At 40.2% G+C, this 27,542-nt stretch overlaps 1 protein-coding gene across 3 annotated transcripts in view; it reads left to right on the top strand.

Moving 5' to 3' along the window:
* NFIA (nuclear factor I A) overlaps positions 1 to 27,542 on the top strand; it is a 381,808-nt gene that overhangs the window by 246,014 nt on the left and 108,252 nt on the right. For all 3 annotated transcript variants that reach the window (XM_023187422.2, XM_023187427.2, XM_031933997.1), the window contains 2 exons: positions 3,117 to 3,191; positions 22,300 to 22,417. In XM_023187422.2, coding sequence (XP_023043190.1) covers positions 3,117 to 3,191; positions 22,300 to 22,417 — 193 coding nt within the window. The remainder of the gene's footprint in view (positions 1 to 3,116; positions 3,192 to 22,299; positions 22,418 to 27,542) is intronic.

The following is a 27,542-nucleotide window of genomic DNA, read 5'->3' as shown; positions in this document are numbered from 1 at the left end:
GAGTTTCACTCTTGTTGCCCAGGCTGGAGTGCAATGGCACGATCTCGACTCACCGCAACCTATGCCTCCCTGTTCAAGTGATTCTCCTGCTTCAGCCCCCCGAGCAGCTGGAATTATAGGCATGCGCCACCATGCCCAGCTAATTTTGTATTTTTAGTAGAGACGGGGTTTCTCCATGTTGGTCAGGCTGGTCTCTAACTCCCAGCCTCAGGTGATTTGCCTGCCTCAGCCTCCCAAAGTGCTGGGATTACAGGCATGAACCACTGCACCCAGCCTATAATTTTTTTTTTTTTTGAGACAGATCTCACTCTGTCACCCAGGCTGGAGTGCAGTGGCATGATCTCGGCTCACTGCAACCTTTGCCTCCTGGGTTCAAACGATTCTTCTGCCTCAGCCTCCCGAATAGCTGGGATTACAGGTGTGCACCACTACACCCAGCTGATTTTTACAGCCCTGGCTGAAGCGGAGAGAGGGGATTGGAGAAGAAGCCGAGAGAGATGATAGAGAGCACAGTTAGGAGGCTTTCCCGCCATGCTGGTGAAGTGGGAAGGTCCTGAGCCACAGTTACAGGAGGATGATGGAGACGTACATAGAGTCAAGAATCACAGAAGCAGTGGGGACTGGTTGGATGTGGGTGATTGTCGGAGGCAGGAGTCAGGGATGATGCCAAAAAACTAGATGAATGGCCAATAGTTCATTGAAATACGAATTCAAAAGAGTAAGAACGGGTTTTGGGTGCAGTAGAAAATGGAGTCAGCTTTGGGCATGTTGGGTCTAAGAATACCTGTGGGCTATCTGGATGGAATGCCCTACAAATACCTAGATTTTTGGGTTTGGAAACCAGGAGATAGATCTCAGTAAATGATAAAGAGTGGAGAGTCATTGGCCTGTAGATTCATTCACCTACTCATTCAATAAATATTCACTTACTAACCTGCTTTGTCTCAGGCATTAAGTATACAATGGTAAACAAAAATATTATTTTAGTTTTCACAAATACCACAGTCTTGACTGCTAGTTGATGACATGGAGGTAGATAAAATAACTTAGGAAATAGACACCCCCCGCCACCTGCACACACATACAGGGAGAGATGAGCACAGACCCTGGAGAACACCAACATTTAAGAGGTGGACACAAGAAAAGGGGCAACCAGGAAAGGGTGGTAATTTGAATGAATGAACGCAGGGGTCTTTCCAATTCCCAAGTCCTTGCACCAAACTCAGCTTAGCCTTTAAAATATATTGCTGGCATTTTTGGTGGCAGGATTAAATTGCATGTGTTTACATTCACCCTATACAGAAATTCATGTCAGTTCATCCTTAAAATAAGGAATTTCAAAGATTGGAACTGAAACAAGTATCAGCCTGTAAGTCAAGTAAAGAAGGTAGGGATGAGCAGGAGCTGGAGATCAACCCAGATTTTCCTGTTCATCTATGAATTTCCTTGTTATTGTTCTATGTGTTTTAAGTCAACCTTAATGTACATTGTGGTTAGATTTCCTTTGCTGTGATCTGTGGGATAAATGTAATGTTGATGGTCTCCCTATAAGAAAGAGATGTTGTGGTCTGTTTTGCCAAGACCTCATTAGAGAATTTTATTTATTTATTAATTTTTTTTAACTTCTCAGGTCTCTTAATCTAATAGACAGCATCTTAGGTGCTTACCAAAGCCAACTGAATACCTGGGTGTGGGTGGTTTTGAGAGGTGAAATTTCTTGAGCACTTTGATAGTAAAATGTTGCCATTTTATTTCAAAAAGCAGTTTACAATTATTGTCTATCCTAAAACTTAGAACTGTTTCATCTCAAATACCATAGATTATGTGTTTGATATAAAAGTTAACTGAAAATTTTAAAAATCTCAGTAGAAATTTCTTATGCAAAAATCCAATGTAACCAAAAAAAGACAAGTAATTTGCAGGTCCATTTATACTCCTCCAAAACATGGCAACGTTTTGCATGTGTTTATGTGTGTGACATGTAGTAAATGTACTGGTGGATATGCTGTGCCACAGGTAAACTTGCTTTCCCTCAGTAGTGTATGAAATCTAGCTTTTATTAATAACATAAACTTTGTTTATGGATTGTTATATATTCAGATTGGTCTATTTTCTTTTATTGCATTTTCTCAAGGTATGTTTCCTGTGTCAAAGAACAATTATTTCAAAAATCCCTTCAACCAACAATTTGTTGACCCAGATTTAAAAGCAGGGAAAGACTAAGCTGACCTTGGAGTGATCGCTCAACTAGAATCTACCTGTGTGAGAGTCATAGAATCAGAAAATTGTACAGGCGGAGACAGAAACTACATATCATAGATTATGTGTTCCTTGTCATTTATAAGTTCTATGTTTCTGAATATATCATAAAATTGAATGAGTAATTGGTGATCGACATAATACCAGGTGTCTTAAAGGGAATTAATTGCATCCAGCAAAAATGAAGCAGAAACAAAGTTCAAAGATTCATCAATGTTTGAACCATTGATTTATTATCTTTTCTCAAAAAAATCAATGGACACGAAAAACATTTGGTGTGTATAAATAATCTGAATTTTTATTTGTGCTCAAAAGAATTTGTTTTCCTGTTTTGTGGGTTGGGGCTATGCTTTTTCTATTCTGACTTTTTAAAAATTCACCCTGTGGTGCCTCCAGAAAATAACATCTTTAAATCTTGTTTGAGTTAAATGAATAGATAACTAATTCCAATCAGATGTTTCTTTAGAGAATAATGTTTAAAAAATTATTATGGAATGCAGCTCTCCTAGTGATTCTTAGATATGCTGTTTTTATCCCAATTGTTAAGGTCTTAGAGGTCACCCAAGGTAACTATTTATTTTAAATTGTCTTTTGTTTCAGATTTCCTGTTGAATTTTTTTTAACCATTTCAAAAATCAGCCAGTTGTTGTACCATAGCTTTGCACAACCTTGAAATTCAAACCAAAAATCTATCAGCATAGCTAAATGACTATGCCCTCCCACATAAACCCTAAGGAGAGCAGAGAATGAGATGAGGCACCACATGTGTTAATCATAACGAAACTAATATTTAAAGCTCTGTTGTCAAATGTCTTGTATTTATGACACTTTGTTTTCTTTTGTTTTTGTTTCCCCAGGACATTTGGGCTTCCAGGACAGTTTTGTCACATCAGGTGTTTTTAGTGTGACTGAGCTAGTAAGAGTGTCACAGAGTAAGTAGAATTTTGCTTTCATTTGGTACAGATTTGCCTTGGTTGGTGCTTGCTTTCTGCCTGGGACCCCTAGAGACCAAAAAAAACCTTCAGAATCTCCTTTTCGTTCACCCATTGGAGGAATTTTGACACACAGTTTGTTTGACAACCAAGAATTTAAATCAGGAAAAATTAAACATTATTTTGATGTGAGGCGTAAAAGAAAGACGAAAATCCTGAGGGTCTCATATATTCCAAGGCTTCCCTGATGTCTAAGAAAGTCTGCATTTTAAAAGAATTTGTTTTTGACCTTTAAAAAATGCTAATGCCCTTGGTATGAGTGACACAGTCTGGGATGATCATTACCAGCTTGTCAATAATCACTAACAGTGAATGAAGAGTGCCTGTCACCATCTTTCTCCATTGATCAAAGGCCCATTCAATTGATTGTAGTTTTGTTATGACATAATCTAGTACACACACACACACACACACACACACACAGTTGCCTTCCCTTAAGAATCTCTCTTTTTTCTTATTTAAAAGCGTAACTACAATGATTATGATGTTCCAGGTCCCAGTAAGAAGGAAAAATAAATACCAAATATTGAAATTTTATCTTGTTTTACCCCTCCACCTACTTCAAAATACCACTTGTAGGTAAAATTTACATGTTTAAAATTGGTTTTGAGCAGCATCAGCCCTTTGTGGAATGAGCTGGAGTAAGAAGAAATATTTTCATTTCAGGTTCATACCCCCCATTCTCTGTGTTACAGGCTTGCAAGATTGACTGAGTAAGCCGGTCCATCTCAGGACACCACGTCAGGTCAAACAAGCCATCCTGGTCCCGAAAGCCTGGATTCTCTCTGTTTTCATTTCAGTCACTTACAGGCTAGGAGAGTCTTGAGAGCACAGAATGTGATATACAATGTGGGAATAGGGGAGAATCTAATGACTACTAGTCATTTACTGTCTGCCAGGCACTGTCCTAGGCCTTAGTGTAAGATGCATAAATTAATCCTTGCAATAAGCTTTTCAGACAAGAAAGTATTCCCATTTTTAAAGATGAGTTAAATTGAGGGTCTATTTAAGTTATTTATCCAAAGTCAAACAGTGAGGCCAGGCACGGTGGCTCACGCCTGTAATCCCAGCACTTTGGGAGGTTGAGGCGGGCGGATCACTTGAGGTCAGGAGTTTGAGACAAGCCTGGCCAACATGGTGACACCCTGTCTCAGCTAAAACTACAAAAAATTATCTGGGCAAGGTGGTGCACGCCTATAATCCCAGCTACTCAGGAGACTGAGGCAGGACAGTTGCTCGAACCCAGGGGGTGGAGGTTGCAGTGAGCCGAGATTGCACCACTGCACTCCAGCCTGGGCAACACAGTGAGACTCCATCTCAAAAAACAAACAAGCAAAAAATTCAAATAGTGGATAAATCGTTAAGCTGAGTCTCTATAAGGCCAGAATCTGTACTTTTTAGACTGGCCCAAAGGAACTTGAAGAGATCTATGGCATGAGACTAGACAGGGAAACAGTGGGAAGATAACTGTCGGTGTTAGAATTGTGGGAGTCAAGGACTCCCAGGTTGATGCTGAGGTATTATAGTGTAAAAGAGTTGGAACCCTAAGGAATGAGACATTAGGAGCAGCGGGTCGTGACTTGAAATGGGGAGGTTGCTGCCATGGTACTGAAGTGTACTTAAAGTACCAACCAGTTAAGTAGGTACTATGTTGCCTTGTTAAGCTGGAGAGGATATGCTGCCCTAGTTATAGCACAGTCATAGACAAATAACAGTGCATCAGTGTGTGTGTATATATATATTTAACTCTTAGGACTTTTGAACACAATAAATATCACATTTTCTTGTAATTTTAGTAATAACAGTAATATGGGGAGTATGTGTATATGTGCGTGTGTGTGTGTGTGTGTGTGTGTGTGTGTGTGTGTGTGTGTATCAGACCATACCTGTCATAGTAGCATTATAGGGAAATACATTCATTGAGCCCTCAATGGGATCTAAAACATAGCCTTAAAGAGTGAAAAGAAAATCCTTTTAAGCATAAGATTGGAGCACTCGCCATTTTATTCTGCCCTGAGTGCTGCAATTCTTACATTTAGTCCTCATTACCATCAGTGTTCCCAGGCCTGGGGGTTGTATGAGAAGGCTCACACAGTACAGAATCACCCCCAGCCTCTCCTCTTCCTTCCACTCCCTGCCTTTCCTTTTAAGGTCTTATATCCCAAAGCTTATCAGTTCCAAGTTTGATTAGAACTCTGGTCAGTCTAAGATTGCTTGGCTGCCAAATGAATTCTAAACCTGCCTTCAAGACTGCCAGAGAGTATGGCTGGACAGGGATTGAGTTTGCAGAGGGACCTGGACTTGTTTCCTGTGCCCGCTTAGGGGGTTGCTTAGCCAGTACCTGCCATCGTGAACATCCTTTGGCTCTCAAATGCTTTTTGATTCTGCACACTGCTGTGTAATCGCTCTGGGACTCACTCACACATGGCCTCATGCTGACGGAAACTGTTTGGCAAGAGTGGGTCTGGGCTGTGTCAGCTCGATCATGGCTTCAGGCCAAACTAGTCAACTGTAGTCAGGAGACCCCTTTTTCTTAGAGATAATCTAGGTTTGTCAGGGTATATTTCACAAGATTGCCTTGACTGCTGGGGTAAGGATCCCCAGCTCAGGTTTCCTCACCTACACACCCTCCTGAAAGGCTTAACACTCAAGCCACATGCGGGAGTTGAAATCCCTCAGCATTGCCTTGCAAGGCTGCCCTCCTCCTTGTTCCCCCGTGTGGGAAGAGAGAAGCACCCATTTCAGAACTGTGGTGGATGGTTTTTGCAGATGAGTGGACCTGGGGTGCATTCTGTATCCTTGAATAGAAATAAGTTAACTGGTGCATAAAGTGTTTAAACACATGATACTGGCCCTGTTAGGAGTTCACTATGTCATATGATACAAAAATTTAGAGTAGCTAGCATTTATCAAGCACATACCATGTACCAGGCATTGTGCTGGGTACTTTGTAAACATTATCTCATTCAATCCTCCCATGGTTGGTGTTACCATCCCTTTTTATAGATGGAGTCTGCAATACTCCAAGAGGTTAAGCAACTTGCTCTTTTTCCTTTATTGTACTCAGCTAGCTGACTGCCGACCTTTTCATCAAAACCTCTCCTGTAATTGCATTATAGAACTAAATGGCATCCAAGGATTCTGTGCTTTTATTGAATAATCAGTTCTTGTTGATTTGATACACTTTCAGCTTATTAATTTGTGCATTTAAAAAAAGGTTAAAACTATTTTCATGTAAACCAAAGCAAGTAAGATACTTAATTTTTTTTTCCTGGATTGTTTTCAGGTGTGAGTTTGTTTTAAATTAACAGACTTTATTCTTTTTTAGGGCAGTTTTTTAGGTTTACAGTTTTAGGTTAACAGAAAGTACAGAAGTCCCATATACCCCTCCTCCCAAACAGTTTCCCCTATTGTTAATATCGTTTGTCAGTGTGGTACATTTGTTACAATTCATGAGCCAATATTGACGCGTAATTATTAATTAAAGTCCACAGTTTACATTAGGGTTCATTCTTGTACATTCTGTGGGTTTTGACAAATGCATAGTGGCAGGTACTACTATTATGGTATCATACAGAATAGTTTTACTGCCCTAAATATCTCCCGTTCTCCACCTATTCATTACCTCCCACTCCCCACCACTGATCTTTTTACTCTCTCCATAGTTATGCCTTTTACTTAGATGTTTTTAATGGTCTCAGTGTCCTAGAATCTCTTGACTCTTTTGCAGATTTCTTAACCTTCTGTTATCGGTATCCCAGCCCCATCCAGTCCCCTGCATTATACCCTAATTATGACTACTTATATGGACTGGAAATTTCAGTCATCATTAATGATGGCTTGACTTGAGATTTTTCTCCCTTTCTGAATCTTTAGTATTTGATTTTTAAATTTGCTAATATAAATATTTACTTTCACTAGGTTTCCAGTTATTGTTTTTCATTTTCTTCCTTTTAAATGTAAGACAGGAGGGAGGTGCTCTTTCAGTATTTCCTCATGCGGATTCACTGAAATAACTGTGTGCTAAGTGTGTTGTTTTTAATAGTGTTACTACCGAGGTGGCAATGGTGGAGAAACTCAAGAGAAAGCTGCTGGCTTAGCCTGACAAACTCAGAGGTGAGGGATTAGGCAACAAGGATGCTTGCCATTGAATTATACTGATCAGATATATGAAGCTGTTGGAATTAAGGACCCCTGCTGGCCAACTGAAGCTTCAGTCTTCCATGAACTGCCCTCTCCTCCTTGCCTCCTGCCCACCACCTTTTAATTTTTTTTTTCTTTTCCATTATCATCTAAAGTCCATGAAAGGCAAGAATGGAAAGTTCTGCTTCCATGGCAAAGAAAGTACTATAGCATAAAAATCTATATTTGTTCTCTTGCTACTTCCCCCCACCCCCATGTGGTAGGACCATCTGAAAGTAGCTCAATTATTTATTGCCTTGTTCCAGGGGAGGAGGAAAAGACAGACCACTAGACGCTGTGCCAGAGAGAGAGAGGGGGAAGTATTCTCTGCTTTGGGGAAGGGGGTTTTACAAGTGTTAACAATGTGGTTCAGAATCACTAAAGTTGTTTTAGCATAATACTATGAGGAAAGAGACAAGAACCATCTGTTGAAATGGCTCTTACATGATGCTGCATTTTCAAACAAAGCCTTCTCAAGGCATTTTTAGCTTGGTCTCTTTCCCTTGAAGTTGCTACAAAGAGAGCCCACTCTGCTAGCTGCTAAATGATGCTGCTTAGATAGCTCTCTCTGTCAGCACCCACTCTTTTGTTTATTTTACACCAGTGTTTCCCTCAAAGTATGAGCTCTAAGGCTGTCAAATATCACTCCTGGTATGAACCCAGAAAGTTCTCCTGAAAAATCCACTACTTCTGCCCATTTCCTTCCAAATTGCTGACTCTATTTTACTTGAACTTGGTGGAGTGACTTCGAAACCCTAACTACTTCACTGGGAAAGAGGAAAACCGCAAATACACACAGGCCATTGTGACTCTGGCCTGGTGGGCTCTAATTTTCTAGCGGCGGTTTGTACACCCAAGCCGGCTGCAAGGGTTAAGTAAACTTCGTGGCTAAGGATGACTTCATGGCCCTGGAATTTTGAAAAGCCAGGATTCTCAGTACACTGTGGCCAGCCTTAGAGTCTTTGGGTGTGAAAACCACTCTCAGTTACCCAGACTGATTTTTGGTTCCTGTTGCAGTGCTGCAGAATCTATTAAAATCCAGCAGCTGAATTGTCCTGGCTCTGCCACAAAGCTCAGCTGCTGGGTCGACTACAGGATTCCTGAGTTGTTTGTCAATGGAGAGTAGGAGTGAATGGAACCAGGCATATGCCTCAGCCTGGCATGAGGTGGCACCCTAGTGGCTGTTTTCTGCCTTAGAAATGTGAACTCTCTATATTTTCACACAGGAATTGTCATTAACATCCAAATTGCAGTTCATTTCTAAAGTTCTTTTTGAAGTCTCTAGGTCCTTGTTGCATCTTCAGGTACCCATATTCAGATGCTTAGATTTTTCAGGCCAGTAATTTAGTAAGAACTATTGGCAGTATTCTAACCTGACATGGTGGAACTTCTAAGACAGAGTGAACTGTACTACAAGGCACAATAAGAAAATGAAATTCTCTGGTAGGAACAAGCCCAAACTTGAAAATACAAAATGTTCTTGCACAGAAGGACTAATGAGGAAATGGGTGTAGGATAAGAAATTCCAGACACCGAGTCATTTGGGGTGCCATTTAAACATTTGCAGTACTTTAGATCTTAATTAAAGTGGGATAGATTTAAAACTTTCTTTCTAAATGAATGGCCTGTTGGTTTTCCTGTGTTAAGTAACACGATAGCTGTGATCATTGCATGGAAATTAATTTTAAAAATAGCTTATATTCTTAAGCAAGATCTTCTTTCAAAAGAAACCATTTGGGCTCGAGCATTAAAGGAAGAAACAAAGAGAATATAATAAAAAATAGATTGCAGCCCTAGCATGAACAGTCGCTGTGACCTTGCCTTTTGTTTGCCATTACACAATTCAATGGCAGTCTACTCAAACTATGTGCTCGATCAATATCCTATTAAAGCAGCACAAAAAGTCTCCATAAACTTAGTGGTTAGCTATGTTTATAAATGGAACTCGGCATAATTAGATGGTCAATAGCAGGCTCTACTAGTAATTTTAAAATGAACATCACACATTTTATATCTGTAGAAGTCAATGGCACCTCTTCTAGAGTGAGGGTAGAGTGTGGAGCAGACAAAAGAGTGGGTGGCCCTTTAAAAAAATCATAATGTCTATTTCCAAATGTAGTTTTTAAAGAAAATCTAAGTTTTGGAAGAGAAAATTCTGATTGGCCCCTATATATTTTTATTTTCCCTATCTGAACCACCTTGTTCTGAGTATATTATGACTTTGCAAATGTTACATTTTCTAGTTTTAATCAACCCCTCATAGAGAGGTAAAATAATAAATATTGCCATACTCTTAGGAAGAAAAATAACAGTCTGGCTGGCTTAATTTAGCCAGCTTCCTCTACTATAATTCAATAAATTTTCAAAATAAATATTGAAATTGAATTAGTTTAGGAGGATGTTTTGTTGTGTGATTTTTTCCTTTTAATTTTCTTGACATATTTGGGGTGAATATTTGGGTAGTAAAGCTGGCAGCAAGTGCAATGTACTGGCAGTAATAGAAATTTTCATCAAACTACCCTTTCTTCTGAATCCTAGCTCACAGTATGGGTGGCCAAGCTTGATTTATCGTATCCTACCCTCCTCACCTAATGAAGCCATGTAAGGTGAGAGTGTCCCCACCCCTAGACTGACTCTGTCCTCAGCTGACTCAGCCCTACAAATTAAAAGGTATATATACCTTGTGTTCGATATGTGCTCTGGCAGTTGTCATGGACCACTGAGCTGTTGAAATTAGAACTATGGCAGGAATAAGCTTATGACATTAGTGTATCCTTCAGTCAATGCTCTGCATGAAGGTCTAGTCCTTTCTCTTACATGCATATACTCCTACAGTCTTCCTGGTTAGAGCTGGCAGTGAGAGTTCTTATGGCAGAATTTGGGGCCCTTTTGATCTCTGTTCTCAGCTGAAGCTTCTGCTAAATTTACCAGACTATGAATTCTCTTCTTACAAAGATTTGAACTGGGGAGAAGCACAACATACACCTTGGTATACATACTAATGTGTTGTCGTGGTCTCTATTCGTATATTCATCTATTTTTAGGTCATTCATTAGTTATGCTTCCTATGTGTCAAATATAAAACCTATATTCAAGATGGCAGCATGGTATTGTAAAACAGTACAGGATATAGAGTTGGGGAATCGAGCTTTTCAACTTACCAACTTTGGGCAATATTTAACCCCTCTTGGCTGTGTTTTCTTCTAGGTTACAATCATTTATTCATTTAGCAAATGTTCCTGAAGTCCTAACTGTGTGCTGAGCCTAAGTCCAAGTACTGGCAATAGGAGTACCTCTCAGGAGTGTAATGAGGGTTAAGTGACAGATAGCCTAGTGTCCGCCACAGAGTAGATGCTCAGCAGTGATAACCACCACAGTTATTGAACAGAGCCTCAGCCCCGATCTTTGTTCACTGTGTGCTCAGAGCCAATCGTGGAGCTGACCACTATCAGTAAATGTATTGAAAATGTATGTGTGTGTGCGTGTATGAATTAAGAAGGGCCAATTTTAGAGTTCATGTTCTAACAATCAATTTATGAGAAGAACCACTCTAGTGACTCTTACGGAGTTAGTCATTCCAATAGAGTAAGCGCATGCCAGTATTAGACCTCATTCCTCTGTTTTAGGAAACCAGAAAATTTTTATTCCTCAAATTTTCAGCCATAGCCTGTGTTTCTGCATTATTCTAGAAATTGTTCTCCTAGGATATCTCATGGATAGAAGAATCTTTTAAAATTCTCAATCTAACACTGACACATTAGCAACTTTTGAAGTGGCAAACCACACCTGGGTTATCTGTACCAGCATTCTTAAAAGTCGTACTTAGTTTTACAGTATTTTTAAATTTTGCTTTCACTCATATTATGAGTCTAAATTCCCTATGAATGGCAGAAGCATGCTACAGGTCATTACTGACAATGTGGTTTGTTTGGGTTTTCTTGAGACAAAGTGTCACTCTGTTATCCAGGCTGAAGTGTGGTGATACAATCATGGCTCCCTGCAACCTCCGCCTCCCAGGCCCCGGGGATTCTCCCACCTCAGCCTTCCCAGTAGGTGGGACCACAGGCACGCATTGCCACACCCAACTATTTTTGTACTTTTTGCAGAGATAGGGTTTTGCCACGTTGCCCAGGCTTGTCTCAAACTCCTGGGCTCAAGAGATCTGCCTGCCTTGGCCTCCCAAAGTGCCTGGATTACAGGGATGAGCCAGTGTGCCCAGCTAATAATGTGCTTTTTAATAAACCTTTATTTATGCACTCATAAGCCTCAACTTTTTCCTGGTGGATATTCATATCCAGTAGTAACACTGAAAAGCTAAAAGGGGTTTTTGTGACTTCCAGAAGCTTAGGAGAAATCCTATATTACCCTGCAGTAGGGCCACAAATATTATTGAGATTTGGCTGGAGTACATTATCATAGCTAACTCTTGCCCATTAGAAGGGCTGTTGGTATTGACCATCTTAGTGTGGCAAAACCACACGTAGGTCGAATACTGGAACTGAACTAATCCAGTCTGTGGTTAATATGAGTACATGTTAATACCCAGGATTTTTCACTAGGTGGAGGAGAAAAAAAATGAAAGTTATTGGTGGAAATATTGAGAACTATTTATTTTCTAGACAGCTGGATTAGTCAATTGCTGGGATAGGACCCTGTTGATACAGTTTGGTTTCCTAACAGCTAATGGTCAAGTAGCCCCAGTGCCTTATTGGTTTGGGGGCTTATGTTTAGCTTAGCCCTTCCCTGGTTTATAAATCACTGTGGGGAAAAGATCTCTTAGGCCATCAAATCCTGCCCCTGTCAGAGAAGACTTAATCCCATGACTGAGGCTGTATCAGATATTAAACGGGTACCACATTTGACCTCAACCAAAAGCTAAGATATGATGATACTCTAAAATGCAGAAAATCAATTTCGGTCCCCAAGGCAGAAGGCACTAATGCAGATCAGTCAGCATTGCTAACCCCTCTGTGGACTGCTCTGTTAGACCAGGTGGCAGGGCCCTTCATCCAATGGAACTCTTGCTGATGCTTGTAAGGTTTAAGACCTGCAAAAGCAGAGAGGCGAGAAGGAGAATGATGAGATAGAAGTTTTACCACATAACTGTAGGCGATAATTACTCTTCTATTTAAACTTGTTGAATTTATCTCCCTCATAACTGATGACAAAGGAAAGACAGCAGCACTAGAAATGTGGATTTCACTCCTGTTTCTCTGAACAGATATCTAGGAAATGTCTACATTCAAGCCCTTCCTCTGTCACTTACTTAGTTGCGTGATCCTCACCATGTTACTTAACCTACAGCGTAGTTTCTCATTTCTAAATGAGAATAGTATAAATACGTATTCCATAGGGATAATGCAAAGATTAAATGAGTTGATTCAGGTAAAATACCTAGCACATTGCCTGGCATGTAATAAATGCTCAATAAATATTAGCTCTTAGCTATTTTTCATTAACAAGCTCATGTAATTTTAGTTCAGCTCAGTAAACATTTGGTGCATATGTGTAATATATGAAGCACCCTGCACTGTACTGAGGAGAATACAAAAATAAGTAGGAGACAGACTTTTCCTCTGTAGAGTACATATCTAAGTTTCTTGAGATCTAAGACTGAGCTTATTTTATGGCAATAAAATGCCTGAATACACTTAATTTACCAATTAAACTCACAGTAATTATCTGTCAAAGATAAATTATCTTCCTGATTTGGAATGGGGTGGGAAAATGTATCGGTGAATTTTTCCTGTTTTACTGAAACAGAAAGATTTTTTGAAAAATAAAAATTCCTCTATTCACCTCCCTTTTCTCCTTCTGCCACCACATATGTATTCCTTAACATGTGTCCACAAGACAGGCGACGTGTGAAAATAAGGCTCTGTCTGTGTTAGCGGATGCCTTTCATGGGGTTAAAAAATATTCTACTGGCTTTTGGCACCTAATACTACATTTCATAAAAAGCATTGCTTAAATCTTTTAATAGCAGGCAAGTTCATTTTCACATAGAGGGAAATCCTTGTTTTAGTTCAATGCCTTTTTTAAATGTTCCTGTTTGGAAAACCATACTCTTAGCCTGCATTTGGTCAGACCTTTTAGAAAGGAAAAGTGGAAAACAGGAGATCAGCACAGGGTTTACAGACCAGAAATCTGCTTGGCAAAGGAGTTGCGGAAGACTGTGGCGTAGAAGCTGCAGAGAAAGTACCTTTATGATTGATTTCCATTCAAGTCAGACTGACTGCAGTGTGGTCATTTTTCTAACCCATAACTGCTCACACTGCAGCAGTCTGCTATCTGCAGGGTGTCTGAATTATAGCAGTCTATGTTCGTGTTACCTCTTACACAAATTACTTACACTGGTTTCTTTTTCCATGCAAATTCATCAGTTTTACAGCCTCTTGTAGCCACAGTCAGGAAACTCTGGCAGAGAGCACAAATTGATAAAATGAGTTAATTTTTACTATACTTATTTTTTTTTTTTCTTTCTAAAAGCCCTTTCTCATAGGCAGTGTTCAGGAAGCATATTACGGTAAAAGGGAGATAACAAAGGAGTTGAATTTTCTTGCCATAAATTACTTTCCAAGTTAATTCCCTTTAACGATGATTCCAGATTTGCTTGAGTTTTCATAGCATTGTGCGTTTCACAACTGTGCCTTTGATAGAAAGAAGAACAAGTATTTTCCCATGTTCAGTCCCTTTGTGCCAGTGACATGAACTTTCTTACAAGATCTTTGCCACTGGAATGCAAAACAACACTAAATTGTGCTGGGTCCATAGAACTGTGTGCTGCTATTGGACTTTTTCCCCCCAGTCTTAAAGTACAAGTTCCCAAAGTCTCACTGAGTGTTTTAGATCATGTAATCAGACGAAAAATGTATCTCCATTTTTTCGTAGTTATAAGTTGGAAATTGAGTTGGGTTACTTATTGCCATTCTTTCATATTCCTCAGTGGCCATACAGATTTGAAGAAGGGACAATAATGATCAGTCTCTGAAATGTAAGCCCCACAAGGGCAGGGATTTTTTTTGTATCTTGTCCACTGATGTTTCTCAAGCATCTGAAATGATACCTGGCTCACTAAAAGTGCTCCATAAATATTGTTGAATTCCACTGAATATAGCCTCTCCGAGGATATGTACTATTAACCATAGGTTGGACAAACTCGTCATTTCGTTAATGCTCCCTGCTGGCTTCTGTTGAACAAGCTGGAAACTTAGCACACTGTACTCTCTCAGGCAGAGTAGCTCAAAAATTTGTGTAGAAATTTTTTCCATCATCCTCTCTTTCCAACAATGCAAGCCTGAGCAGCTCGTCTCTGGTGGATGGCAGAAGTTCAATAACCACAACCTTATCCAACTACTAATGTGTACAGAAGAGCAGGTCATTAAGAGGGTTGGCTACTAAAATAACCCCTTTCTTCCACTAGCCTACATTATTATAATGATTCCTTAATAGCAAACCATTTATTAAGAAATGACACAAAGACTACATTCTACTTATGACAGGAAAGAGGCGGGGGTAGAGGATGAATGACTTGGAAATAATATCTGAAGAGACAATTTCCAAAAGTTAACCTTTTGAGAAAAACTCCTCGATAGAGCAAAATACTTCAGATTCATTAATTACAATACTACTTAAGAAAATTGAGGAGCCCCTCCACACGATTTATATGTATTTATAGAATTCTGAGTTTCATTTGGTATTGTTTAAAGTTTAGAGGGGGCAAATAGGGAGGGTAATTATTCACTCTCCTTAATTCAAAGCATATTTATTGATGATCAACTGTGTACACAAAACTGTGGTCAAAGGGAGTTCTAGGATCTGTAGGGTTAAAGGTCATGTGTATTACCTCTGACTTCACGACCTGGGAGAGTTATTCAACCTCTTCGTGCCTCAGTTCCTTCCTGGTGGTATGGTGAGGATCGGGATTCCCCAGCGCTCAGGCTGCAGACTAGTACCAGTCAGTGGCCTGTTAGAAACCGGACTGCACAGCAGGAGGGGAGCGGCCAGTGAGTGAGCACTACTCCCTGAGCTCCGTCTCCTGTCAGATCAGTGGTAGTGTTAGATTCTCATAGGAACGCAAACCCTATTGTGAACTGCACATGCAAAGGATCTAGGCTGCAGGCTCCTTATGAGAGTCTAATGCCTGATGATCTGAGGGGGAACAGTTTCACTCCGAAATCACCCCCCTACTGATCCATGGCAACATTGTTTTCTATGAAACCGGTCCCTGATGCCAAAAAGGTTGGGGACTTCTAGTGAGGAGTAAATGGGATGATGTGCTGAAAACCCTTAGCCCAACTTCTGGTTCATAAATGATGCCTAATAAATCGTGATGGTGATGGTGGCAGCAGTGGTTAGTGGTGGTGGTGGCAGTTCATTTTTGCCATAATTATTATTAGAATTATGGGGCCCAAAGAGTTTCAGCAACTTAATCAAGTAAACAGGTGGTTATTGGCAGGACTGGGAATCTAGACAATCTCTCCCCATCCTAGACTAGCTTTTTTATGCCCCATGATATCTCTTTATAACCTTCAAAATGCATCTCAACCTAGATAGGGAGAAAATGTTACATATGAGACAAAGAATGATAAAGCCTAGAGTCAATTACAAATGGAGCAAAACTGGATTTCACAATAAATGGAACAGAGAGGCAGTGCTGTGCTTGGTCCAGTCCTGCCCTAACATCTCCACGTTTGATTGGCAGTGGCTGCATCATTTCTGTAGCACACCAGAAGGCAGTTAGTCTTTAATCTCAGAAACCCAATGTGATAACCTGGGTAGCCCAGAATTTATGTGACATTGGACAGATCATTTAACCCTCCACAACTTTGATTAGTTTCTTAATTTTTCAAAAGAAGGACTTCATGCCATTATTAGTTAAAAAGTATACTGCGTTACATATATCTTATTGATAGTTTATATTTGTTAGAAGAATATGATCATTTATTTGTGCCCTTTCAAGTGCACAGTTGGGAACAGGTCTTTTGAACCTGTTTGCTCTCCTGGAGGAGTTGTCAAATATCTATTGTAAAAATTATATTTCCTTTCCCAACAGCAGAGTCTTGGCCTCCATTCCCTTCTGCTGGGACACTTGAATCAATCTTCTGATTTCCCCACCTCCAGAGTCTTAGCCCCCTTCCAAGCATTCTGAATATGGTTTCTGTGTTAGTCTGTTCTCCTGCTGCTATGAAGAAGTACCCGAGACTGGGTAATTTGCAAACAAAAGAGGTTTAATTGACTCACAGTTCTACATGGCTGGGAAGGTCTCAGGAAACTTATAATCACGGCAGAAGGCACCTCTTCACAGGGCAGCAGGAGAGAATGGGTCCCGAGTAAAGGGGGAAGCCCCTTATAGAACCATGAGATCTCGTGGGAACTCACTCACTATCATGAGAACAGCATGGGGGAAATTGCCCCCATGATTCAATTATCTCCACCTGGTCCCACCCTTGACGTGTGGAAATTACAATTCAAGGAGAGATTTGGGTGGGGACACAGCCAAACCATATCACTTGCCTTATGAATGTTCCCAGGTCTGCAGTGATTTTATCACTTCCCTATTCAGAAACTGTCCTGGATCCCACAGATCACTCACTTTACTAATTTTTTTGTTTTTGTTTTTGTTTTTGTTTTTTTGAGACAGAGTCTTGCTCTGTCTCCCAGGCTGGAGTGCAGTGGTGCGATCTTGGTTCACTGCAAGCCCCACCTCCCGGGTTCACACCATTCTCCTGCCTCAGCTTCCCAGGTAGCTGGGACTACAGGTGCCCGCCACCATGGCTGGCTTATTTTTTGTATTTTTAGTAGAGACGGAGTTTCATGGTGTTAGCCAGGATGGTCTCAATCTCCTGACCTTGTGATCCGCCTGCCTGGGCCTCCCAAAGTGCTGGGATCACAGGTGTGAGCCACCGCGCCCGGCCCACTTTACTTCTTATCTCCAAACTTACGCACATACTTTGTCCTTTGCCAAGAAAGCCTTTCCTGTCTCCTGTGCCTCTTTAAATCTGAACCATCCTTAAAGGCTCAGTTTAAGTGCCTACTCTTCCTGGAATCAAACCTTTTTCTGATCTCACAAGCCAATGGGATCTATGACTCCTTTGAACTTTCCTAGCACATTCATAACATTTTTCCTATGAAATTTAGCATGTTCGGCATTGCATTAGATATTAAGGTATTATTTTAGCATTCCACTTAGGTTGTAAACCTTTTGGGGACAGAGACACTGTGTACCTTTTTATTATTTCAAGTTTAAGGCAAATACTATTTGTGAGAGTCAGTGTGGTGCAATAAGAAAAGCCCAGGTTTTGAGGTCAGCGTCCTTATATTTTAACCCTGACTCTTTTTGTCTTTCTGTAATCGAGGACAAGTTATTTAATCTCACTCCAAGCCTTCGTTCTCCTCATCTAGAAAATGCACTTTTAAGTTTGAGAATGAAATTAAGTACAGTAAATAAAGTGCTTATCAAAACGTGGCATGATGGGTGCTCCAAAAGGCCTGCCTAAAGCCCACCTCTTGAGTTCTTCATGACCTGTCAAAAGCTCTTTCTGTTCTCCAGATTAGAGATACTGAGAATACGCAACCCATTGCAGGGATACTTTGACAGGGACTGCTCCCCTCAGGTGCGAAGCTTTCTCTTTGGCTGTGACAGTGTCACTGAGTCAGAATCCAACCCGATAAGCCAGCTGTCCATGTGATTCATACCTACAGGCAGTTGCAGGGGGATGTTCCTTGATAAGACTCTCGAAGAAGGCAGAGTTTGGGTCTGTGAATTACTAGGATTATTTAACTCAGGTTGTGAAACCCATTCTCATTTCAGAAACTTAGTGATGTTTTAAGACACGCATAACCAGTTTGCCAAGCTCTCAAGTTGCTCATCAGAAGTCAGATAGACACTTTTGGGAAGTGCCAGGCCACCTGGTGCCATTTGCCACATTACAATTACAGTATACTTAAGTGGTTCACAGGAAGTATATATATGGCCACGCTAAGCCCATTTATGTGGACTTAATTATTTTTTAATATCTGGAAGGTGGGCACACCATGTTTACACAGGCTTTTTTTTTTTCTTCCCCTATTCTGGCTCTCTTGACATTTAAAAAAGATAAGATAAAAGACGTTTTTCTAGGATAGATAAAGTATTAAATATAAGTGCAGCTGGATGTTCACCATGAGCTAGGAGGCCACTTCTCTCTGTCTGATCCAGTCCCTCACATTCACACTTTGCTCTGTTCCTCTCCTTCCAAAAGCAAGGGAGTGAGGGCCAGACAGTGTCCACCATGCTCAGGAATAAACCACTTCTCCACTCAGTTGAGGCCTCATCTCCCTTTTGACATTTGTGAAAAACATCTAAATCCAGACCTATGACACTGATTAGCCTTACAACTCTTCTTCAGCTAATGAGAGGTGTGGATCTCTAATCTCCAGGAAGGCACAAAGCATTAAGTACCTACTGTATGTCAGTCTGTTGGGAGTGAGGGTGAGTGATCTAGGCTCATATTTGAGTAATCTCCCTCGCCTCTCCTCCACGGCCTATTTCATACTTAAAATATCACGAAATTAAAGGGGAAATTATGCAAATAAATTTAATATAAAAAGCAAATTAGGGGATGACTGTCAGAATTATTAATTAGAACCCTGTTTACACTTATTGTCAAGCCTCACCATTTTTTTTTTAAATGAAAGGCTCTTCCTCCCTTAGAGCCTGTTACTGAGAGATGTGTTTGAATTTCAGAAAGTAGATGTGAATTTCAGTCTTCCATTTTTTCAGCAGTGACTGTTTTTATATACTGACAGTTGTGATTAGGGTTTATTCATTGCTATTAATCAAATAACTATTTATTCTTAGAAATTCTTATATTCCCTCATACCATCTCTTGATTCCATAGTTCCATTATGGCACCTCAATTCACCTGGTTTCCCAAGTGCTAATCCTGGGAGTTATCCCAAACTCCCCTGTTCCCTTTATTACGACAGTCAAGAAGTCAGCATGTCTTTTTTTTATTTATTTGTTTTCCAAGATTTTTATTCGAGATGGGGTCTCACTGCATTGCCCAGGCTGGAGTTGTAGTGGCATGATCATAGTTAACTGCAGCCTCAAACTCCTGGGCTCAAGTGATCCTCCCACCTCAGCCTTCTAAGTAGCTGGGACTACAGGCACGTGTCGCTACACCTAGCTAATTTAATTTAAAAAAATTTTTGTGTGCGTGGAGACACAGTCTTACTATGTTGCTCAGGCTGGTCTTGAACTTTTGGTCTTAAGCAATCCTCCCACCTCAGCTTCCCAAAGTGCTGTGATTACAGGTGTGAGCCACCACACATGTGCCCAGCCAGTCAGTACTCCTGAATAACTTACGTCAGGCTCCTCCTTTCCATCCTTTGAGTTTAGACCCCATCCCCACTATACCTTGCATAAATGCCCCAGTGGACTCTCTGGTTTGCCGATTATATTCTTCAAGCGCCCCTCACCCTTTCCTCTCCATGCCTATCCTCATGACAGACTGATCTTTCTAGGTGATAAATGCAAATTTCATGATAGCATTCCCGTACTTTTCTGGTTCTTCTTTCACTATTGAATATAACTCAGTGCAGCAACCCATTCCATTGACCAGTGTTTACTGACTGCCTCCTGGTGTCAGGGACTATATTAGATGCTGACAATATAATCTCCAGTTATAGTGGGGTAAGGTAAATGCTTTAATAGCTTATAAACTTGGCAATCTGCTGAATTCAAATTTATGTTCCTTAAAGAAACCTGCCAGATCCCACCGGGCACATGTTGGCTCATGCTTGTAATACCAGTGCTTTGGGAGGCAAAGGCAGGAGGATTGCTTTAGACTAGAAGTTCAATATCAGCCTGGGCAGTATGGTAAGACCCCATCTCTACCAAAGAAACTTTTAAAAAATTAGTTGGGTGTGACATAGCACACCTGTGGTCCCAGCTATTCGGGAGGCTGAGGCAGGAAGATTGCTTGAGCCCAGGAGCTGGAGGCTACAGTAAGCTTTGATCACACCTCTGCATCTGCACTTAGCCTGTGTGACAAAGTGAGCTCTTGTCTCTAAAACAAAAGAAAGAAAAACCTACCAGATCCTTCATAATCTGACCTTAACCATCCTTCCTCTTTCCCGTGTATTCTACAGTATGTCGTCATACCAAGCTCTCAGAAATCCAGTAAACATTTTCTGCTGTCTTACCTTGATGCTGTTTCCTCTGCCTGGAAGTCCTCCATCCCTTTCAGTTGCATAATTCCTCCTTGTCCTTTTAACATTGTTTCCAGGCTTCACATTTTCTGAGGCCATTCCTTGAACTTCTTATCCCCAGGTTGGGTTAAATAACCCCCTTCTGTGCAGCCACTTCAATTTAGGAATGCAGATGGTCCCCAGTTTACAATGATTCCACTTAAAATTTTCAGCTTTACGATGGTGGGAAAGTGACGTGTGTTCAGTAGAAATCATACTTCAAGTAGCCATACAGTTACTCCGTTTTTCACGTTCAGTACAATATTCAATCCGTTACATGAGCTATTCAACACTTCGTTATAAAATAGGAGTATTAACTGCATTTTCAACTGATGATATTTTTAACTTACGATGAGTTTATCAGGGCATAGCCTCATTGTAAGTTGAGCGCCTGTAGTCCTATCAAATGGCTTCTCAGACTTTTAAAAAATTAATCTGTCAGACTTTCCTTTCCGTTTAGGGGTAGGGACCACGTCTTTCATCTGAGTGCCTTCCTCACTCAGCATAGTTCTTGGCAGTCGCAGGCTCTCAGTAAGCATTCATTGGATGAATAAATGTCTCTGGTTCATGGTGACCCTTATTATTATTTCTTCTGATGGATACTAACCTGTAATTTATTTATTCCAGTATCAAATTATGTAGGCTTAGCTCTCAAACCAGTGCCTCAATATGGTATCTGTTGTTCCTGCTTTTACATAATCTTTCAGAAAGATTTTTGCACTAATAATTTACACCACTAATTTTACGGAGTTGTTTTATAAAATTGGTACTTGTTATTTGTCCATTGGAAAACATGTATTAAACTACTGTCAAAAAGGTATCCCGGCTGAAAGATAGAAAATGTAAGGAATCATTCTCACACAAGGGTCATTTCTGAAAATCACAAATAATCAAAATTAAATCAAAGATCAGAAAATTCTTTTATAAAAGGCCAGCTAATCAATATGTTAGGCTTTGCGGGCCATATGGTCTCTGTTGCAGCTACTTGTCTCTGATGGTGTAGTGTGGCAGCAGCCATAGACAATGTAGAAATGAAAGGCCATGGCTCTGCTCCAGTAAAACTTTATTCATAAAAACTATGGGCCTGCCTTAAATTACAAGGTTGGACAAATATTCAGTTAAGATGTATGCAAGATGGAGAGGTGATTCAGAGTAAAGAGAAACCACACATTTCGTATTATAAGAAACTGGGAATGGGCAGCTTAGAAAGATGACTTTGTTCTCACCGAAGTTCAAAACAGAATTCCAAAATACAGATGAGTAGAAGCTATCAGGATCAGATAAAGTTAGACAAGCCTAAGGAGTGTTTTGGCTGGTCATTCCAGAAAAGTTTAAGACCAAAATGTGGGGGAAGTATTTTTGTTAAAAGCATCCAAGGATGTTGCAGCCTCGGTGACAATTTACTATTACATAAAGAGAAAAGATGAAAAATATATTAGAAAAAATATGCCTTTCCCATATAGACTATTTTTAGTCAGTATTCCTTTGGAGTCAGTTTATTACTGATTATTTTCGATTAGCTTACCATATAAATGCAAAAAAAAAAATGTGCTAAATGCAACACTGAAGTATGCTGTCACTGATTTTATATCCACAGAATTTAACTGGTTTTTGTTTGTTTTCTTAATTCTAGCACCAATAGCTGCAGGAACTGGCCCAAATTTTTCTCTCTCAGATTTGGAAAGTTCTTCATACTACAGCATGAGTCCAGGAGCAATGAGGAGGTCTTTACCGAGCACATCCTCTACGAGGTAATTTGATTGGCAGCTCTTAAAGAAGTTATGCTACATGGTTGCACACCTTGATTTTAACTCTGGGCCCACTGTGCATTTAGCAATGCGCCTTTAGTAATGGAAGATACCAAAGTAGTGGGTTCAGCCCCAACAGACTGCCGGTCTCGTTGGGGAGATAAAGCAAATATGCATGTAGCAAGGTTAAATACACACACACACACACACACACACAAACACAGTAAAAAACTGAACTAAATTGTGTGACACAGGCTAAAAATAGTTAAAGAGAGCTTCATCCAAAAAGAATACCATGGTTCCAGCTCTAAATGTTGGTTAGGGTTGGTGAGATCGAAAGGAAAAGGAATGGAATTCTGGGTGGGGTGAAAAATGAGCAGAGGCATGGAGGAAGGATGGATGATGAACATAACATGTTCTCAGGAAATGAAGGACAAGGCTGGACTGCAGCAAAGGGCATATGTTTTGGCTTGTTTGGCAGGAAGTGAACACTGGTGACAGTCCCAGTGTCATGCCCACAGCAGACATTACAGCTCAGTGCCAGCTCTTTTCCCACTGACACCCCAGAGCTCTCAATATCCAGTTTACTGGAGTTGCCCTAAAAGATGAAACCCATTTGATATCCTGGTGTGAGATTATACAAATGGAAGCAGTCACTTGCATAACCTCAAGTGAGGATGGGGCCAGACTACAGATGCCATTGTATTGAGAGACCTTAAAAACAGTAAAGCTAGGGTAGTGTAACCTGATAATGTTTCTGGGGTTCTTGCTCCCCTTAAAGTCACAAAGCCAAAATCAAAATGAAACATTTTTGCAAGATTGTGTTGTCTCTAGATAACCTGTACCAGAGGGAAAGGGATTAGGCATTAAACCCACAGTATTCTTTTACAAATTGGCTTTAGCACTGGACTGTGACAACAAAGAATAGAATGGTGCAGAACGATCTTTAATGTTTGTACACTTTGCGGAAAAATGTCTGACAAAGGCGTATTCCTCCTAAAGCAAGTACCTGAGTCTTATGATTTAAAACAATGCCCAAATTGTAGAAATTTTCCTTGGTGCATACTCGTTCTTACCTTGCCTTTATATATTTTAAACATCACTACTTTTAAAAAAAATCAACTTAGTCATCGCTAATACCTTGAAGACAGTTAAAGAAACAGATATTCCGTTAGTATAACTACCAAATCCTACCGTCGTCTTTCATGTTGCTTAAATGTTCCCTTTAGTTCTCTGTAGTATCAGCTCCTCAGGGGGACAAAAAAGTCACACATCCAAAGTCTATTTATAATAGAAGAAAGAGATTGTGAATACATTCGGGTGTTAATACATTTTGAGGATTTTGAATGTTTGCTGATGGAATAGACATTGTGTGTAACTGCACTCAGTCAACATGAAAAAGCTTTGCAAATGCTTGTAGGCAGTGATTAATTTAAAAGTTTATGGGCTGTTTGTTTTTCATGTGTGTGCTGTACATGTACCATATGCCTCCCAAACAGTATTCCCCACTTTTTACATTTTCACACAATTCTCCACTTATGTTTTATTATCTTTTGTGACTCTCTGAGAGAAAAGCTCATTATGAATGTCATTTAAAAGGCCAGTGTCGTTCTCATATTCTGCAAATAACTAACCCTGATAAGGAGCTAATTATAACCTGCATCAGTAGTTAATAACCCGGTAATGTGTTTGTTTTACTCTCATTAGGCTCTTCCTAGGATGATTTTTTAAATTCTTTAAATACATAGATTCAGCAGAATTAACAATGTACAGGTTAGAAAGTGTGCCCAGAAGAATATCTCAGATTCATATATAGAAATGTTCACCAATCAGTATGTCTTCCTGCTGTGCCAATATTAATGGATCATTTTCTCTGTGGCAGGCACCATATTAGGTGAGTTGTATGCCTGTTCTGATTTATTCTTCACAATAATTTTACAACATACACAGTGTCACCATTTAAACAGTGGAGCAACACAAAGCTCAGAGAAGTTAAGTCACTTGCCCAAAGTCACAGTCCTAGTGAACAGAGGAGTCTCCATTCACGCTCAGGTCTGTTGGAACTTTAAAAATATGCTCTTTTCACTCAGAATCCTCGAGAGTAGGACTGACTCTTTTTGTGAGGAACAATAGAATATGAGGTCCTAAAAAAGGAGTTTCTAGCATCTCCACTCCTCCCTGGCACTTAGTGTTTGCCGTCTTGAGTTATTCTCACCATCTTTGAGGTCTGCACGTGTGCAGCCTCCCCATCTGGATGGTGAGTCCCTTGAGTGACAGCGTCTAACGCTTCCCATTCAGCAGCGAACACTATTAGTAAGAAACTTACTATCTTACTTTAGTAAGATAGTGTCCTTGGCACCATGGGTGTAAAGTCAAATAAGGGGCTTTACAATCTAGTGGTAGAGACTGAGAAGTAAGTGGGAATTTTCAGTTCAGGGTCCTATGAACACTCAGGAAAGTTAAGGCATTTCGCAGTCTTAGGAATGCTAAGTAAGACTTCTAGGCCTTACACACAGTAGGAATTAAGATATTTGGAATTAAGGTAATACTTTTACCTATTTTTTAGATATAATTGCTAGAAATACGAGAAAAAATTCCACACACAGGAAGAGACAGTGCATCACTCCTTAGGAAAATATTCATCCTCACTTTTTGTGTAGATCTTACGGATACTTTCCTGCTTCCCTCAAGCGTTTCTGGGAAAATAGAATGAGTGTGTTAGAAAGAGCAAGAAACCAAAATCAATGACTGATTCATTTCAATAGATCGATAGGTAGGTAGATAGATGTGATGCAGTGGTACTCCCTGTAAGTTCTGTACCCCTTCAGGGTAAACATCTTCAAAATCCTAAAAAGTTTAAACTAAAAAGTTTTTTATTCCAAAAAACTTTATCAAGATAAACCAGCTGTCAAAAGTTTGTGAAGTCAGAGTAAACTTGTCTCGGAAGCCTCCACCTGTGCTTCTTAACTTGCTTCATTCCTGATCTTTTCCTCTTTTCCATGCTGTACCTACACCCTCCAGATGTTTATCTTTTTTTTTTTCTCCAGTAGAGACAGAGTTTCTTTCTATTACCCAGGGTGAGTGCAGCGATCATAACTCACTGCAGCCTCGAAGTCCTGAGCTCAAGCGATTCTCCTGCCTCAGCCTTTGAAGTAGCTGGGACTGTAGGCATCTGCCACCACACATGGCTGATTTTAAAATTTTTTTTTTTTTTTCGCAAAGACAAGGTGTCACTATGTTGCCCAGGGTGGTCGCTGAATTCGTGGCCTTAAGTGATCCTCCTGCCTTGGCCTCCCAAAGTGTTGGAATTACAGGTGTGAGCCACCATGTTCAGCCCTCTTTTGTCAACTTCTGAAAGTCCTTGCTTTCAAACTAAGACATCAGCTGATAACTATAGAATCTTTCAATAATACTGGCTTGGGGTATTTGCATTTTGTTGGAAAATGCCAAGGAAATCAAAACCTTTAAAGACTCAGAAAAGTATCAACAATGGGAGAATGATGGACAATGGAGTTGACCTTTGGGGCTAGATCTAATTGCATTATGATACTTGGATGAATCCATGTTGCATGTATTCGTAAGGCTATTTCTAAGTCAATAGCCTAATTCAGCAGATTTTTAGTATCTTCTGTTAGCCAGACACTGTGGTAGGCACTAGAGATTAAAAAGCATATAGTAATTTTCCCTGAAGATCTTACAGCCCCATCAGAACATATAGGCTTCTCATTTGATTTGTCAGAGTACTTCAGAGAAATGTTTATTTTTTTCTAACATGTATTCTTTCTATTTCCAAGATGATTTCAAGTGGCTTTCAATTTTAAAACAACAGGTAATATTACATGTAGAAAGAGGCCAGAAACCATGTGGAAAAAATTGTTATAGCAGGAACCTGAACCAAGAGTTATGCCTCAAGTTTAACCCTGAGCTTCCTGGTTGCCAAGGCAAAAAGGGTAATATAGTTTGCATTTCAAATAAAAGGAAACAAGATAAATTTGTTCAAAGAGACCATATTTTTCTGGTTATGTTTCATAAGGAATTCTCTGTATATATCCTCTTATAAAGGACTCCCATTAGATGTAGTTTTACATAAAATATAGAAGAGGTCTTCAGTGGCTATTTTTCATTGAACTTTCGAGGAAAGCCAAGCAAAGAGCATTAAATAAGCTATCAAAGGCATTTCCTTTGAGTACTAAGCTAGCATGGCACAGTTATGTTGCTTTCCTGTGGTCTGACTTTAATGAGAATAGAACTTAATGGCTAAGAATACTGGAATGCCAACATTAATAATTAGAATTTCTTGCCATAAATTGCCCCTCCACATTCGTTCTTTCATTCAGATTGCTGCAATAGCTTAACTGTCTCCCTGCCCTAGGCTCCATTTTCCTGTTTTCCCCTTTGCCTTTCTAAATCTATCATCTGCACAGTTACCAAAGTAACTTTTCTAAAATGTAACTCCCCTGTCATTCCCTGTTTAGACTATTTTGGGGAGTCTACATTGCTTATAGGAGAATGTCCAGACATGTAGTATCTTCTGTAACCTCCACCCTTCTCACTCGCTGTGTCCCTTCTTCCCCACCTCTGCCATCCTAAACAGCTGGCAGTTCTCCGAACATATCACACTTCACTCATGATGTGCTTCTTCCTGATAGGCTCCTCCCTTCTGGGGGTTATGTTCGAAATATCTGATAACCTGTGTGACAGGAGCATGCCAATTAGAACAGACACTGCCCTGCTTGCAGGGCTTTCTTTGGCTGGGTCCTGGAATGCTCCTGATCTGCAAGACGTTAACCCTTTAGATTTCGGACTGTGAGGGTGTCTGGGACAAAGAAGCAGAGGCAAGGTTGGAAGAAATGTATGGACTTTGAGACAATGACAGTTTGCCCACTGATGATATTTTTAATACCAAATGGCTGTCTGAGTGGTACATCAGCTGAATAGCAGCCCTGCCTCTGCCCTTTCCTTCATTCTTCCCTGTCTCCTTGACACTCTTGAAGATAGCTCAGGAGCCATTTCCTCCAGGAAGCCTTTCCCGAACCCCTGACTCATCACTGTCTCCATCGTGTGACCCACTGTACCCTGTGTGTGGTTCCGTCATAACTCCTGTATTTCTCTTTGACACAGTTTCGTT

The sequence above is a fragment of the Piliocolobus tephrosceles genome, chromosome 1, assembly GCF_002776525.5.
Source record: "Piliocolobus tephrosceles isolate RC106 chromosome 1, ASM277652v3, whole genome shotgun sequence".
Classification (NCBI taxonomy): Eukaryota; Metazoa; Chordata; class Mammalia; order Primates; family Cercopithecidae; genus Piliocolobus; species Piliocolobus tephrosceles.
Note: the sequence above shows the minus strand (reverse complement) of the source record. Positions and strands in the feature narration are given on the sequence as shown.